The 14450-nt window shown below is 47.5% G+C and overlaps 2 protein-coding genes across 3 annotated transcripts; one reads left to right on the forward strand and one right to left on the reverse strand.

The window, feature by feature from the left end:
• Positions 1-5566, forward strand: LOC146219770 (ATP synthase F(1) complex subunit alpha, mitochondrial-like). The gene is made up of 11 exons (XM_084694521.1): positions 1-156; positions 764-839; positions 1160-1329; positions 1586-1759; positions 2058-2224; positions 2579-2879; positions 3246-3470; positions 3592-3699; positions 3901-4045; positions 4184-4334; positions 4953-5566. Exons 1-11 carry the CDS (start codon positions 97-99, stop codon positions 5029-5031), a joined length of 1656 nt encoding a protein of 551 aa, XP_084550647.1. The 5' UTR covers positions 1-96; the 3' UTR covers positions 5032-5566.
• Positions 5567-7864: 2298 nt separating this feature from the next.
• Positions 7865-13694, reverse strand: LOC146219771 (phospholipid phosphatase 1-like). Of its 2 annotated transcripts, XM_084695196.1 has the most exons (7): positions 13581-13694; positions 13265-13428; positions 10794-10945; positions 10281-10567; positions 9657-9714; positions 9307-9483; positions 7865-8900 (listed from the first exon to the last, which is right to left on the reverse strand). In XM_084695196.1, exons 1-7 carry the CDS (start codon positions 13607-13609, stop codon positions 8772-8774), a joined length of 996 nt encoding a protein of 331 aa, XP_084551322.1. In that variant the 5' UTR covers positions 13610-13694; the 3' UTR covers positions 7865-8771. The 2 variants fall into 2 exon arrangements, with proteins under 2 accessions (XP_084551322.1, XP_084551323.1); XM_084695197.1 differs by having other exon boundaries at positions 13265-13685.
• Positions 13695-14450: the final 756 nt, after the last annotated feature.

Genomic DNA, 14450 nt, shown 5'->3' on the forward strand with positions numbered 1-14450 from the left:
TAAAACAGAAGAAGTACAGCCATTACTTTGCACAGCCAAGCATTACAGGGTCCTTGCAGCTTGTGGAGGACAGGTCACTTTCACCCCCCGACAAAAATGTTATCCGTGCGTGTTGCGGCGGCTCTGGTCAGAACTCTGCCTAGACGGGCTGGATTTGTGAGTATTACAAACAAATTCACCAGATGATGTTACAGTAATTGCATGTTTTGTACGGTAGATAATGAATGAATTTGGCGTAAATGACACTACAGGCCGCGAGGTTCCTTCACGCGCTCCAAATGCTGAAAGAACGTCTTGTTCTTGCTAACGTGTAGTTACCTAAGGATTTACGATAAAAACAAATGACATTAGACATTAGTTTGACTTCAACGGCTGCATATTTCCTTCCATATTTAATGATTATTTTTAACAGCTGTCGTTAGTGAAAGCCAGCTAACGTTAGCTAAATCAACTCATTCAGATCAGCGCTGAAGGTCAGGAATTGAGTCGCACCATACCCTTAGTTGCGCACACTGAAAATGTTGTCTTTTTTAGTTTGATACAATAACTTGTTTATTATAATAATTGAAAAGGCAATGTATTCCTCCAAAGTATTTTTGACGTTTTAGCTTCAGCTGTCAAATGTCGTTAACGTGAGGTAGCATTGCTACATTGCTACTGTACAATATGTCTGGGCCGACAACACACTTTGGCTATATGCAACCAACGCGTCTAATTTCATGAAGCAGATTCAATGAACTGTCAACCTAATTTTTCCTCCCAGGTGTCTAAGAATGTTGCCGCTGCCTGCGTAGGAGTCAATCACCTCCACACCCAAAGACCATGGCTTCAGAAGACAGGTTGGTAGCCAACAAGTTAAATGGTTTGACTAGACAGCGAAACTGGAGGGCACAATGGCTGACTGGTCGTTCCCGAAGGGGACCCACTTGTCTCTGCAACAAGCTTTGACCTTTATTGGGGGTATATATGGGTCAGCACATCACCTTTTGTAGGTCATTTTATTTGTAACAGGATACAGATAACTTGAGAATTCTAAATTCCGGGAAGCCACGTTTAAATTAACTTAAGATCAAGCATTTCCCTCTTCGACGTTACACTCGACCATTTGACCATCTAAAGGACGTACAATGAATCTGAGAAACCTGGTTTTGTCTCTTAGGCACCGCCGAGGTGTCGTCCCTCCTGGAGGAGAAGATCACGGGGGCTGACACCAGCTCCGAACTGGAGGAGACCGGCCGCGTGCTGTCCATCGGTGACGGTATCGCCAGGGTGTACGGTCTGAGGAACGTCCAGGCTGAGGAGATGGTGGAGTTCTCCTCAGGACTCAAGGCAAGGCTGGCCCTCACCCCTGGCCCTCACCCCCCAGCCATAGATGGACATAAGAAGGACGATCACTTGAATATGAAGGATGATCACTTGAATACTTTCATAAGATCTCATATTACTGGTATTACAGTCCCAGCAAACGACTGTTCTTGCACAGTAGTCAACAATAACTTTTCCAACCCCCGGCTCATTTAAGAACCACAGATCCACGTTTTATGGAGTGAAACAGCTGTGCTAACCTGCAACCTCTCCCCTTCAGGGCATGTCTCTGAACTTGGAGCCCGACAACGTGGGCGTGGTGGTGTTCGGTAACGACAAGCTGATCAAGGAGGGGGACATCGTGAAGAGGACGGGAGCCATCGTGGACGTGCCCGTGGGCGAGGAGCTGCTGGGCCGAGTGGTGGACGCTCTGGGAAACGCCATCGATGGCAAGGTATGCTGGGAAGGACCGCGGTGGGCCTTTTCATCGACGGGCTGTTTGTAGCTTTGACCGAGATGCCGTGCGACTTGAGCCGGTTTTTCAAATTTCCAAAGGCATGCATGCATGGTAACTACAGATTGTCTTCGATCAAAAGTCAGAATATCTGAATTTGGATAACGATGATAGGGTTTGAATATATACAATATATCCTGCATTGCAACTGGACTTAAAATCATTGAATTTCAGATTTTTGTTGATTTAACGGTGAATCTTTTCCCCGCTCCTCCGTCTTGCCCCCTCCCCTGCTCAGGGCCCCCTGGGCTCCAGTATTCGTAGGCGCGTGGGGCTGAAGGCCCCTGGCATCATCCCTCGCATCTCCGTCCGGGAGCCCATGCAGACTGGCATCAAGGCCGTCGACAGCCTGGTGCCCATTGGGCGTGGCCAGCGTGAGCTCATCATCGGGGACAGGCAGACTGGGTATTTAAATACACGTTTTCCTTTTTAACAAGCATTGAACTTGTGTGATGATGGTCTTGCAGATGGGGTTTGAAAGCGATCAAATGGGAATCTCTTAAAACAGGAATGTATGTCGCCCTGGATAGAAGTACGCGCTAAATGAATACAATTTCAATGTCAAGGGAAAGTGCACAAATTGAATGTTTGATCAAATGTAGTATTTTAGTACTTAGGCCTAAGTGAATAAGTCTGAAGAAGTATGACTGTATAATGAAGCGTGAAGCTCAATCCTGGTTGTTCAGCCTTTCCCTAAAATTATAGGGATAATTATAAAAAACATCCGCTAAACCCGCCTGTGATTCCCCCCCCCCCCAGCAAAACCGCCATTGCCATTGACACCATCATCAACCAGAAGCGCTTCAATGAGGGCACGGAGGAGAAGAAGAAGCTGTACTGCATCTACGTGGCCATCGGCCAGAAGAGGTCCACTGTGGCCCAGCTGGTCAAGAGGCTGACGGACGCCGACGCCATGAAGTACACCATCGTGGTGTCGGCCACCGCCTCGGACGCCGCGCCCCTGCAGTACCTGGCCCCTTACTCTGGATGCTCCATGGGAGAGTACTTCAGAGACAACGGCAAGCACGCCCTCATCATCTACGACGATCTCTCCAAGCAGGTGAGTTGGAGCCGGGGGGGGGGGGGGGGGCTCTGAGGTTGATCTGTGGTGTATATGGGGGGTGTAATGGCTCGGTGGTTAGAGCATTTGTTTGGATCAAGAGGTTGCTGGTTCAGATCCCCCCACTGTACGTCCCTTTAGATAAAAGCCTATGCCACATGAACGGATTAAGACTTGTAATGTGGGGTTTTAGCAGACGCGTTCATCTGAACGAACGCTACGGGGCGGGGTTTGATCTGCGGTCGACGCTCTTGCCACATGTGAAGGAGAGTTGGGTTCAGGCACACAGTCAGGAGTGGGGACTGGTGTCTTGTGAGTGTCAAACGGCCGTTTCCACATCCCTCACCGTGCTGTCTCCTCCCCCAGGCGGTGGCCTACCGCCAGATGTCCCTGCTGCTGCGTCGCCCCCCCGGCCGCGAGGCCTACCCCGGCGACGTGTTCTACCTGCACTCCCGTCTGCTGGAGAGGGCGGCCAAGATGAACGACAACTTCGGCGGCGGCTCCCTCACGGCCCTGCCCGTCATCGAGACCCAGGCTGGCGACGTGTCGGCCTATATCCCTACCAACGTCATCTCCATCACAGACGGACAGGTGTGTGTGTGTGTGTGTGTGTGTGTGCGCCCCTGGATGGGGCAGACCCTGTGAATGGGTCAGCTGTTGGAGAAGTTGACGTGACGACATCGTGACCCGATCTCTCTCCCCCTTCTCTTAGATCTTCCTGGAGACAGAGCTGTTCTACAAGGGCATCCGTCCCGCCATCAATGTCGGTCTGTCTGTGTCCCGTGTGGGCTCTGCTGCCCAGACCAAGGCCATGAAGCAGGTACGCTCTCACAGGTCGAGCCTTGAAGCCTTCCATCACCTGGAAGTTTAACCCAACCACACAACCCAACGTGACCGAATAATGAATTCAAACTACTTTTATAATACTGATGGCGCATGCCCTTTTAGTGAAGGACATTTCAAGGTCAAACATAATGGATCCAACATTTGTGGGCCTTCCCCTCTCCTCCTCCTCTTCCAGGTGGCCGGTACCATGAAGCTGGAGCTGGCCCAGTACCGTGAGGTGGCTGCCTTCGCCCAGTTCGGCTCCGACCTGGACGCCGCCACACAGCAGCTGCTGAACCGCGGAGTCCGTCTGACGGAGCTCCTGAAGCAGGGACAGTACTGTGAGTAGCCGCCGCCGCCTCGGAGCGTCCGGCCGTATCTGGGAGAACACCAGCTAGCCCGTGTCCTGAGATTTGTGTTGAGCGTTGACTGCCATGCTCCCATGCCCCCCTCCCCCGCCATCTTCCCACCTCACCTAGGCCCCATGGCTATTGAGGAGCAGGTGACGGTCATCTACGCCGGGGTCAGAGGTCATCTGGACAAGATGGATCCCAACAAGATCACCAAGTTCGAGAAGGCCTTCCTGCAGCACGTCCTCAGCCAGCACCAAGACCTGCTGGCCACTATCAGGTAGGACCACTCCCACTCACAATCAGAAGGGATTTTATTTGCCATGAATGTTTGCACAAACAAGGAATTTACTTTGGCAGGGAGGTGCATACATTAAACATATAGGAATATTGAAACTTAAATATGTGGACTAACTATACAAAAGGAGCAAAGTTTAGCTAATACTAAAGGGGGTCTAGCTAATACTAAGGGGAATAAAATCAAATATATATATATAAGTAGTCATAATTTACAATCTAACCTAAAAAAACAGAGTGCAAGAGAAAGATACAATAGTGCAAATTGCAATGTGCAGGGTGTCATTGTGCAGCTTGTGATTTAAAGTCCACACCACACTTCTGCTAGATACAGGGCCACAGGCTAATACCCTTGGTGTGGTACTAGTGAAAACATGGTAAAGCTGTTAGAAAGCGAGTTGTCTCTGTAAATGTGACAAGTGTTTTTATTCATTCTAGTCAACGTTTTGAGGAACTTGATTTGATAAAATAGAAGTAGAGATAGGTGAAATTCCAAATCAATGTAGTTGCACAGCCTTGTGGTGTGTTTAGGCAAATCTGGTCAAATCGCTGTTCCCCCCCCACCTGACTTCTTTAACCCCCTGGTTGTGTCTCGTTCCAGGACCGACGGGCAGATATCACCGGCGTCAGATGCCACACTGAAGCAGATTGTGTTGACCTTCCTGTCCAGCTTTGAGTAAAGCGTGAACTTCTGGCTCCGTGGTCCTTAAGCCTGCTTGTCCTGTTTGTCTCCACTGTGCTTATGTATGTGAACACCGAGGGGCTACTAAACCTCCATGTACAGATTTCTCCTAAGAAGAATAAAACGTTTTACAACCATCCTGTGCTGCAGAGTTCTTAAGATGAGTGTTCTCTTCAAAGATGCTGGACGGGTGTGCTCGGGTAGTGATGGATCAGTTTTGTTAGAAATTTGAGCATCTAAGTTGAGATGACGGTTTAGAACGCCCTTAAATTCGGGACTGTTTTCGTTTGTGATGGGAGAGGGAAAACTATTGATTCAAAATAACGAGTCGCTGTTTTAAAGATTGTTTCATTCAGCTGCCTATAGAACATTGTGTAATCTGTGGCAGTCATTGTTGAACCTCAAAAGTACAGTTCAACCTAGGGTTCCAGTAGGTCCATCAATCCCTTTGTGTGTGTGAATGTGGACTGAAGGAGAGGTGGTGTGTTTAATAAATAAAGGAGTCTGCACTCACTTGTGGACAACAACAAAAATCTAAGCCCCCTTCTCATTTATGACTGAAATATAAATATCTACACGTGTTTCACTTTCATGTCAATCAACCCCGTTCCTCAGGGAACCCACTCTCCTATATGATTTACATGTTTGCCTGCTCCCACGCACACCTGATTCAAATGAATGCTTTTTCAATCTCTGCTGAAGCTTGATAACGACCATTCATTTGAATCAGGTGTGTGGGAGCAGGCAAACATGTATGACATGCGTGACAGTGGGTTCCCTGAAGACCAAGATTGAAGAACACTGATCTACTTGCACATTGCATTGGATATCTGCTCAAATAAATATTAGCTGACGTAATTCCAAATATGGCCACCAGAGGGTGATGAAGACCCAGGCCATGTGAGTATGACACTAAAACATCCAACATACACTCTGAAGGACGGAAATGACAGCAATAGGATAGCAATATTAAACACTCTTTCACCATGTCATAAGCCATATATTAAAAAAAGAACTATCATAAAAACAGTCCCCTATCATAAAAGAAAATTACAATTGTAGTCCACAGATTCAGTTCAGCAGTGCTCAGTGTCACTGTTTGCCTGGACATTTAGTCATTTTAGTAATTTCTGCCTGTATGGTGAGGCAGAGCAAAGGGATTTGAATAGTGACTCTGTCACCCAAAGCTACTGTGTAAGAGGGTACAGCAGGAGCATTGTGGCAGGACCAACACCATGGCCTCACACAAATGGCAAATAAACTTGAAACCTCAACTTGAACCATGGCATTTTTGTAGTCAATGTAATTGATAAGACCTTATGAAACGGTATCGCTTGCAGAAGCCATATGTAAATAAAACAAACCTAGATTCGGTAAAGGAGCTTTAACAATGCCCTGGTCCTCACAGAGTCATTGATGCTCAAGTAACCCAATGAACCGGCGAAGCTCCTTCAGTCTACAGTGAAGGCTGCTGGACCCAGGACGTGCTCCCCAGCCCCCTGTCCTCCTGCGACCCCACAGAAACGTCCTGGACGTGAGGCGAGTCAAGCTGAGGAGGCCTGTCCCGTGGTGTCAGCCTGAAAGCCCATGGGTCACAGAGTTGAGGTAATGGGACTATTGTTGCCCGCCTCGTGATCGTCTGTCTCCATGTTGCACTTACCAGCTTGCAGTTTGTCTGCCCCGTGCCATCATGGGACGCAGAATGAGGCATTGTCTTCTTATTTGACCGGGGCCACACATCGACTCCACCATGCACATTGGAGAGAGTTTCATCATCTCATCAATAGGAAGGCAGCACTGAAAATATGACGATTGTGTAGTATACTCTCACTGGAAATACTAGATGAGCATTGTTTACTCTGAGGTCGATGATTCCATGATATTTGGGGGTATTCATTGTTTTTGTCTGGCAGCACGTGCTGAACTCGTTTTTTGTTGTTGTCGTTGTCGTCACGCGATTTTCTAATCCGATTCTCTTCTGTTTGATACTATTTCAAGACGCCACTAATAGACCCTCTGGCTCTTGTTGAGGTCTGTATGAGACTGCACCTTGTAACTGAGAGGATCTCCGGTCCAATCAGGAGAGGAACCGAGACCAAATGCAGGACATGGTGAGCTAGCCTGAGAGGAACAGAGTCCTGTCCTCCCGGGAGAACAGGAAACACCACAACCTCCTCTCTCACACAGCACACAGCGTTATAATAGGCTGTTCAATAGGTGGTACTCGCTTGAAAGCTCAGACAATTACAATGAAAATAACATTTGTTTCTCTTGCTCATGTTTTTTCTACAAAGAAACATGCAGTTGGGGAACACAACCTTGCTTAGGCTTTTGGTCCCTCCTCTGAAGTCATGTTTAACACAGCCTGCCTATGCAAAATACATTTTCAGCAAGTGCAACCTGCTGTTTCAAACCAGCCATGCACACTGGACTTGCGGGTGAAAGTCAGACGTAGTTTAGTGTCATTAAGTGCAACAAATCCTTTTAAATGAGATCCTTCTCTGCAAGCAGTTATGTGATCAATTAGTAAAGCTGAGGATCTTCTTCCAGGTTGCTTAACCAGGAAGTAAACAAGACCGCTGACCTGATTGGACAGACAACAGGAATCATTTAAATTTCTATTCTCCTTGCTCCAACAGTCCCTTTATAAAATGACTCAAGCTGAGATGTACTGCACTGAACGACCTGGCAGTTAGGGTGGATGCGAAAGGTACATTTCCATGACTACGGTACAACTTATATAACAATACAATGAAGTCACCTGCATGGAGCTCTATACATCTACATACTAGTGTTACTCCACCCAAACCTGCCAATAAATCAGACATTAGTTTTCACAGGGAAATGCTCAGGCTTTATTGAAAGTGTAAACTGGTTCAGCCAGCCAGCAGGTACAACACACAGGTGCTCCACCAAGGGCATCTGTGTACGCCCATTCCACAGTATCTGTGTCGCTTAATGGAATAATAATATAATATAATAGTTTTTATTGGCATCATCATCATCCGAGCGTTTTTTGTCTTTTTTAAAAGCCCCCCCAAAATCACTCAACAGGGCTTACAGTAGGATAGTCAACAATATAAACATATTTATACAAACGATAACAAAATAGTTCCTTACTTCTGCCAGCATTATTCACACGCACACGCTCACGCACAAGCTTGCTCGCACACACACACACACACATTCTGCAGGGAAGATTTGGGGCAGGTAGCAGCAGCATTTTTGACTAAGGCAGCATTGAGAGTACATACACACACACACATACATATATACAGTACATATAGTATTATACACACTGTATACAGTATATATGGAGAATAAACAGTACATACATTATTTCTGAGTTCATGACATCACCCGGCTTCCATGTGAAGGAATCTTTCGTTCACAGGTGTTGGGTCTACCATAGCCCAGCAGCACAAACACATAAGCCATTATGTCCTACACCCCTGGAAGTCCATTTATTGAACAATAAACCTCTGAGGTGCTATTCTCCACTAGCTTCAAGTCTGACAGCCAAGCCCACACAGACACAGCATGAGACCTGAGACAGCGATAGCTCACTGAGCTAAAGGACGAGCATCATTGCCTCTGTGGGCTGGCATCTAAAACGTCATAAACCAGCTTTGTAGTTGTACAACAAGTTATGGGGTGTGGCTACTTGTTGTAGCTAGCTTACATACAGTATTGCCGCCCTCCTTATTGGCTGTCTGCTCGGACCATGTGACCAGAGCTCTAGTCGGTACTTCCGTAGTGGTTTCCATTGGACGGATTGTCTTGTAAACTAGTCTGTGACTGCTCCTCTACCTCCTCCACCTCCACCACTTTGACGGACTGCTTGAAGAAGTCAGACACACAGACGACCTGTGTGGGAGGGAGGGAGGGAGGGAGGGAGGGAGGGAGGGAGGGAGGGAGGGAGGGAGGGAGGGAGGGAGGGAGGGAGGGAGGGAGGGAGGGAGGGAGGGAGGGAGGGAGGGAGGGAGGGAGGGAGGGAGGGAGGGAGGGAGGGAGGGAGGGAGGGAGGGAGGGAGGGAGGGAGGGAGGGAGGGAGGGAGGGAGGGAGGGAGGGAGGGAGGGAGGGAGGGAGGGCTCACTGGTTAGGTCGTTTTTTACTGCAGACCAAGAAGTTGTATGTTCAAAAATGTCCCCCCATGTGCTGTGCGTCGTTTGGATCAGGGGGAGTCTACTAAACGAACACACAATTATTAGTAGTATTATCATCATCATATCCCCACCGACACACACACACATCTCATCTGGTGTGCCTCACCGTCAATACAGCCACCAGGGCTCCCAACAGCAGCCCAGTGAGCACGTCGCTCCAGTGGTGTTTGTAGTCCGACACCCGGGACAGCCCCACGTACACGGCCACGGCCAGCAGGAAGAACTGGGCCGTGGGCCGCAGCAGCCTCGCCCAGCGCACCTGCAGGCTGGCCTGGAGGTACAGCTACCACCACACACACACACACACCTGTTAGACTGCACAGTACATCTGAACACCAGCACACACTACTGTATCACCCTGCATACCATTACAGGGACACAGGATTGAGTTTGACTCCCCGGGACTATAGACTATGAGCCAAGACCCTCATAATATGTCAGAGCTGTCGTACTCACCACCAGAAACAGCATACAGTACATGGAGAAAGAGGAATGACCAGAGAAGAAGGACACTCTGAAGAGAGAGAGAGAGAGAGAGAGAGAGAGAGAGAGAGAGAGAGAGAGAGAGAGAGAGAGAGAGAGAGAGAGAGAGAGAGAGAGAGAGAGAGAGAGAGAGAGAGAGAGAGAGAGAGAGAGAGAGAGAGAGAGAGAGAGAGAGAGAGAGAGAGAGAGAGAGAGAGAGAGAGAGAGAGAGAGAGAGAGAGAGAGAGAGAGAGAGAGAGAGAGAGAGACAGGATATTAAACACGCAGTCCGGTGGCAATAAGGAAACTGTATATTCCTTACTCAGCCTGTAACTAGGTAAGAGTTGATGCTTTAATAAACCTGTCATTGAGTAATCGGGTGTTTCCTCATAAGCCTGTAAGTCTATATGTTCATTCCTGAATATCCCACAACTCCAAAAACTGTGTATTCCTGGTTATCCAACAAATGTGAGTCTGCTCCTGACAATCCAAGCAAAGTACAGTACTCTCTAGTAGTCACTCCCTGGACTGTGTAACCAAGGAGGGGTCATATCCCCAAATAGGCCTCACGTTATTCCTGAATAGCTGTGCAGCTATAGCTCATGACGATGGCCCTACCTGGCCTCGTCCACCATGGTGGGGTCTCCAGTGCAGGTGAAGTTCTCCACATATCCCCCCGCCTTGCAGTCGATGCTGCTCCACTGGGGCTGGCACACAGCCAGGAAGTGAGGCCGCAACCGACCAACGGAGTACTTGGCGATGTCCGTCAGCGATTGGTTGGCGGCAGCCCCAAACAGGAAGCTGCCCACGGCCTTGTAGATTCTGGACACGTAGGAGACCCCCGGAGCTTTGGATTTGGTCTTCAGGCTGGTCAGGTACACGGCGAGGCATTCTCCACAGACCATCTTTAGAAAAAAAACCAAACAAAGAAATGTCAGAGTCACGCACAGGGAAGCTCCCCAGTGTCACGGAGGTGCGTCACTTAGCAACGCCCGTTGAAGAATTTGAGACAGTTGTCTCTGTGGTGATGCGTCGGACATTTATGACCGGTGTTGAATGAGCATGTGGTGCCTGTGACGGCGGATGTGGACGCAGGAATGAGGCAGTGAAGTACGTGAAGCGGCGTCTCACCACGATGAGCGTGAACGGGATCATGACGCCGCCCAGCAGCTGGTAGGAGATGGTGTCATCCTTGAGAGGATATCTGATGGACTCGTCGTTGCAGAAAAAGCCTCGTTTGAAGGGGTTGTGTTGAGGGGTGAGGATGGCAAAGGGTAGGGCGGCTGGAGGGAAGGAGGGAGACGGAGGGAGGGAGGGAGAAGATGAAGGAGGAGGATAAGGAAACATATCAGTCAAGACATTTATCGCGCACTTAAAGAGGGCAAAGTTGAATCACAACAACAAGATAAGGTCGAGAAACGAGACACTAACCTCTGTCTACCTGCCTGTTTCTTTCTCAGTGTAAGTCATACACGTTTAAACAAGTGTGACTATCCTGAAACGAGGAAGCCTAGTTGATATGCAGTGCCGGTCCTAGCATATTTGGTGCCCTAGGCAAGGTTGCCCCCCCCCCCCTCCCACCCCACCCCTTGGGGCGGCAACCACCCAAGACAGACGCGCCGCATGTGGCGCCCTCTGCTGGTAGTGCGTTTAAATGGATGCACTTGGGAAATTGCCGCCCAACCTCTTCACGCCGCCCGCCTATGTCGCCTACAGCGCAAGGGACGGCACTGTTGCTATGGGTAACAAAAGCTGATTCGCAGTTGGGTTTCTGTTGGAAATATTTGAGCAAGTTGTTGTACAGGCTGAAAAGTACTGCTGTGTAAGACAAAAAAGACACTGCACATAATGTGTTGCGCAGAAGGGGCACACCCAAGGAATGTTCCTCTTTGTCTTAAGTTGCGTTGCTTAATATGCTGATTGTTTGATCTTTGCAGTGCATGAATGAGGAGCAGGCGTCTAAAGCTGTCGGAAACCGTTTCTCTCGAGGTTCTCGGAATGTTCTTCACCTCCCTCGCTCTACGGTGTCCTATACCAGAATGCACCAGCGCATCAGTTTCTCTATTCAGCCACAATAATGTGATCATCCTGAAGGACTCTGATGCTAGTTCATTTTAAAAAGGAAGCCAGACTGGCACTTTCTAAACACACCAACAGTTTCTCTTCCACCAACTTCTTCCCCTAACAACAAACCTTGTGTCATACAGCCCTCCCCGGAATTACGAGATGTATAAGTAATGGATCAATCACTTATCTAGTCGACCCAATAGAAGGGTCGATCTTAATCTTGATTCTGCCAAATCAGGCCCCTTCCTCTGCAAGCCCGTCCACAGATTCCAAGCTAAGTGAGTTATGGGGAAGTCACAGGCCTCTGATTAGGCAAATGTGCTTTTTGAGTAGTGTGGAAAGCATGTGTTACCCATTGTTTAGCATCGTAACTCGTTTATCGTCTGCTCGTCAATGGCAACAACAAGGGTCGATGGGAACGCCAGCCTGGCATGCTCTGAGAAGGATTTCACGATATAGGACCGAAAGACCTGCTTTGTGAACTATTTTCTTACCAAAGAATGACGCAGGTTTTATTGTGGGAGAGAACGATTTGTTCATTTGGCAGGAGCAGAATGAGCAGGCCGTCAAACACATTCCAGTCTGAGGAGTTGAGGAGATGAGTCAACGAAAATAATGACTCCCTCACAGCCTCTCCTTGTGTTTAAATTTTTAGTAATTTAGCAGACGCTCTTATCCAGAGTGTGTACAATCATACAGTCTCATCTTTATGACAGAGAAAGCTGTCCGTTGTTGTTGCTAAGAGAGGATACAGTACAAACTGAAAAACTGTTTGCCGTTTAGGGACAACTGTAGAATGCTGTTGAAAATACAGGCCATAGACATTAATGTGGGTTCGCTGTAGCGGTGTAGATGAAATATAGACTCCATTCTTTCCAATTATATTGTTTGTACTTCATATCTATGTTTTCTTTCTCTCTGTCTCTCTGATATGTATCCAAACTGTAGGATTGAATTAGGGGCGGTTCTACACGGGGCCTACAGGGGACAGTGCCCCAGTAGAAATGTCCCTGCCCCCCCCCCCCCTGAACTGACTGAATAAAAACAAAACTTTGCCACAGTAAATAAAAAAGTTTGAGAAACATATCAAGGTATTGAGAGCACTGGGGAGCTGGAAGAGGGAGAGACAGAGCCATTTGTATGATTTTAATGTAAAGCAAAATTTAAGTATTTAAGGTGTAAATATCATTTGTTTCCGTTTTTATGTGCCCCTCTGATTAAACACTGGCCCCCCTTGGCCCCCCCAGTAAAATGTGTCTAGAACCGCCACTGGATTGAATCAAGTTAACAGTTCGACTAATGAAGTAATCATGTTTATGGGCCTGGGCAAGGTGAACACGGGACAGGGAAAGTGTCCGTGAACCGGTGTGATGGCCACCAGGTAGACTACCGTTTGAGTGATGTGGGCTTTTCCTACATGTCATCAAAAATACATAACCCAAATAAACACAACATAAATACCCAAACGTTTCAGTGAGCAGCGTAATCTATCAACACCAACACGTTTAGGCTACACAGGTGAGCCGGTTACATACCGAGGATTAGACAGATTATGTCAAGAACGAGGAGCAGGATCCCTCCTGTTTCAAACATTTTGTGTCTCCGAGTTTCTGCCTTGGAAAAATATGTAGACTCCAGAATGATTGGCTGTCGACTTTCTTTCGGCGAGAGACACTGTCTATCGGTAGAACATGCCTCGCTATTTGCATGAAAAGGTTTAAACAGTGTCGTCAGTGTAATGTAGACTACTAAACAGTAGTAATAAGAACACGCTAAACTACTTCTAATCTACAAAGCCAAAAAGGAAACTCTACAAACTACTCCTACAACCAATATATTTCAACCCCTCACCCTTTTAACTTGGCACTACCCAACTTCATAATACAAATGATTCTTCAGCCCCAAACATAACCTTGTCCTGTCCCGCGGGCTGCAATGACACGCCGCTGCCCTAAAACACTGATGTTCTCTTTATGATAATGAACTTCAGGATTAGGTGAAGAGCCTATCGTGAACCGCGCTGGCCGTACGACAGCCGTCACCCGATGCTCGGTTGGCTCCGCCCACTTCTCTTTGCCACGCAAATTCGGAAAGTGTATTACGTCACCGGTACTATAAATAGAAAGCCAGGGCAAAGAGAGAAGTGTTTAGCTGGATACATCAACATTATCTATAAACAAGACCCAACAACGTTTTTGTAATGATAACAGTTTGTCTAAATTTCACAGTGAAGTGTTTACCACATTTGCACTAGCCACCGCAACCTACTAAAAAGTTAATATGTAAACTTGTCAAGCATGTCTAACTGTAAATAGCTAGATCTGTGGTATAAAAAGTTCGAAATCTTTCCTTGTGTAGGCCAACACACCCTGACCGACATTCCACTAGCAAGCACCACCTTTTCATTTCAAACGGTTTACAGAGAGAACGCCCATTCAAAATCAACAATTGAATGAACTTTCGGAATTGTCAATATTCAGTGTTTCACGCTGTTTATATACACGGGATTGCCACAGTGAAAAGTCAAGTCGCACCACCTACTGTCGGTTATTATAGTAACCTAATAATAATACTATTACAACAACAAGCACTGTAGTCAACGATGCTGGAGAAACTCTTTAATACACATTTTAGGTTATTATCATCATACCTATTTTAGACACAGAGTGGTCAGGGGAGGAAAATACCTTGACAGCCAGCATCGTGAAATAACATAGTTGT

The sequence above is a fragment of the Hypomesus nipponensis genome, chromosome 28, assembly GCF_054491055.1.
Source record: "Hypomesus nipponensis isolate SF chromosome 28, ASM5449105v1, whole genome shotgun sequence".
Classification (NCBI taxonomy): domain Eukaryota; kingdom Metazoa; phylum Chordata; class Actinopteri; order Osmeriformes; family Osmeridae; genus Hypomesus; species Hypomesus nipponensis.

Excerpts from the sequence above, each read along its gene's own strand:
- LOC146219770 (XM_084694521.1), top strand. The coding sequence starts at position 97 with ATGTTATCCGTGCGTGTTGCGGCGGCTCTGGTCAGAACTCTGCCTAGA. Across the intron at positions 840-1,159 it reads ACCATGGCTTCAGAAGACAG|GCACCGCCGAGGTGTCGTCC; the intron begins GTTGGTAGCCAA and ends TTTGTCTCTTAG. Across the intron at positions 2,225-2,578 it reads ATCGGGGACAGGCAGACTGG|CAAAACCGCCATTGCCATTG; the intron begins GTATTTAAATAC and ends CCCCCCCCCCAG.
- LOC146219771 (XM_084695196.1), bottom strand. The coding sequence starts at position 13,609 with ATGAAGTTGGGTAGTGCCAAGTTAAAAGG. Across the intron at positions 13,429-13,580 it reads GGTAGTGCCAAGTTAAAAGG|CGAGGCATGTTCTACCGATA; the intron begins GTGAGGGGTTGA and ends TCATGCAAATAG. Across the intron at positions 9,484-9,656 it reads ACTGTATGCTGTTTCTGGTG|CTGTACCTCCAGGCCAGCCT; the intron begins GTGAGTACGACA and ends GTGTGGTGGTAG.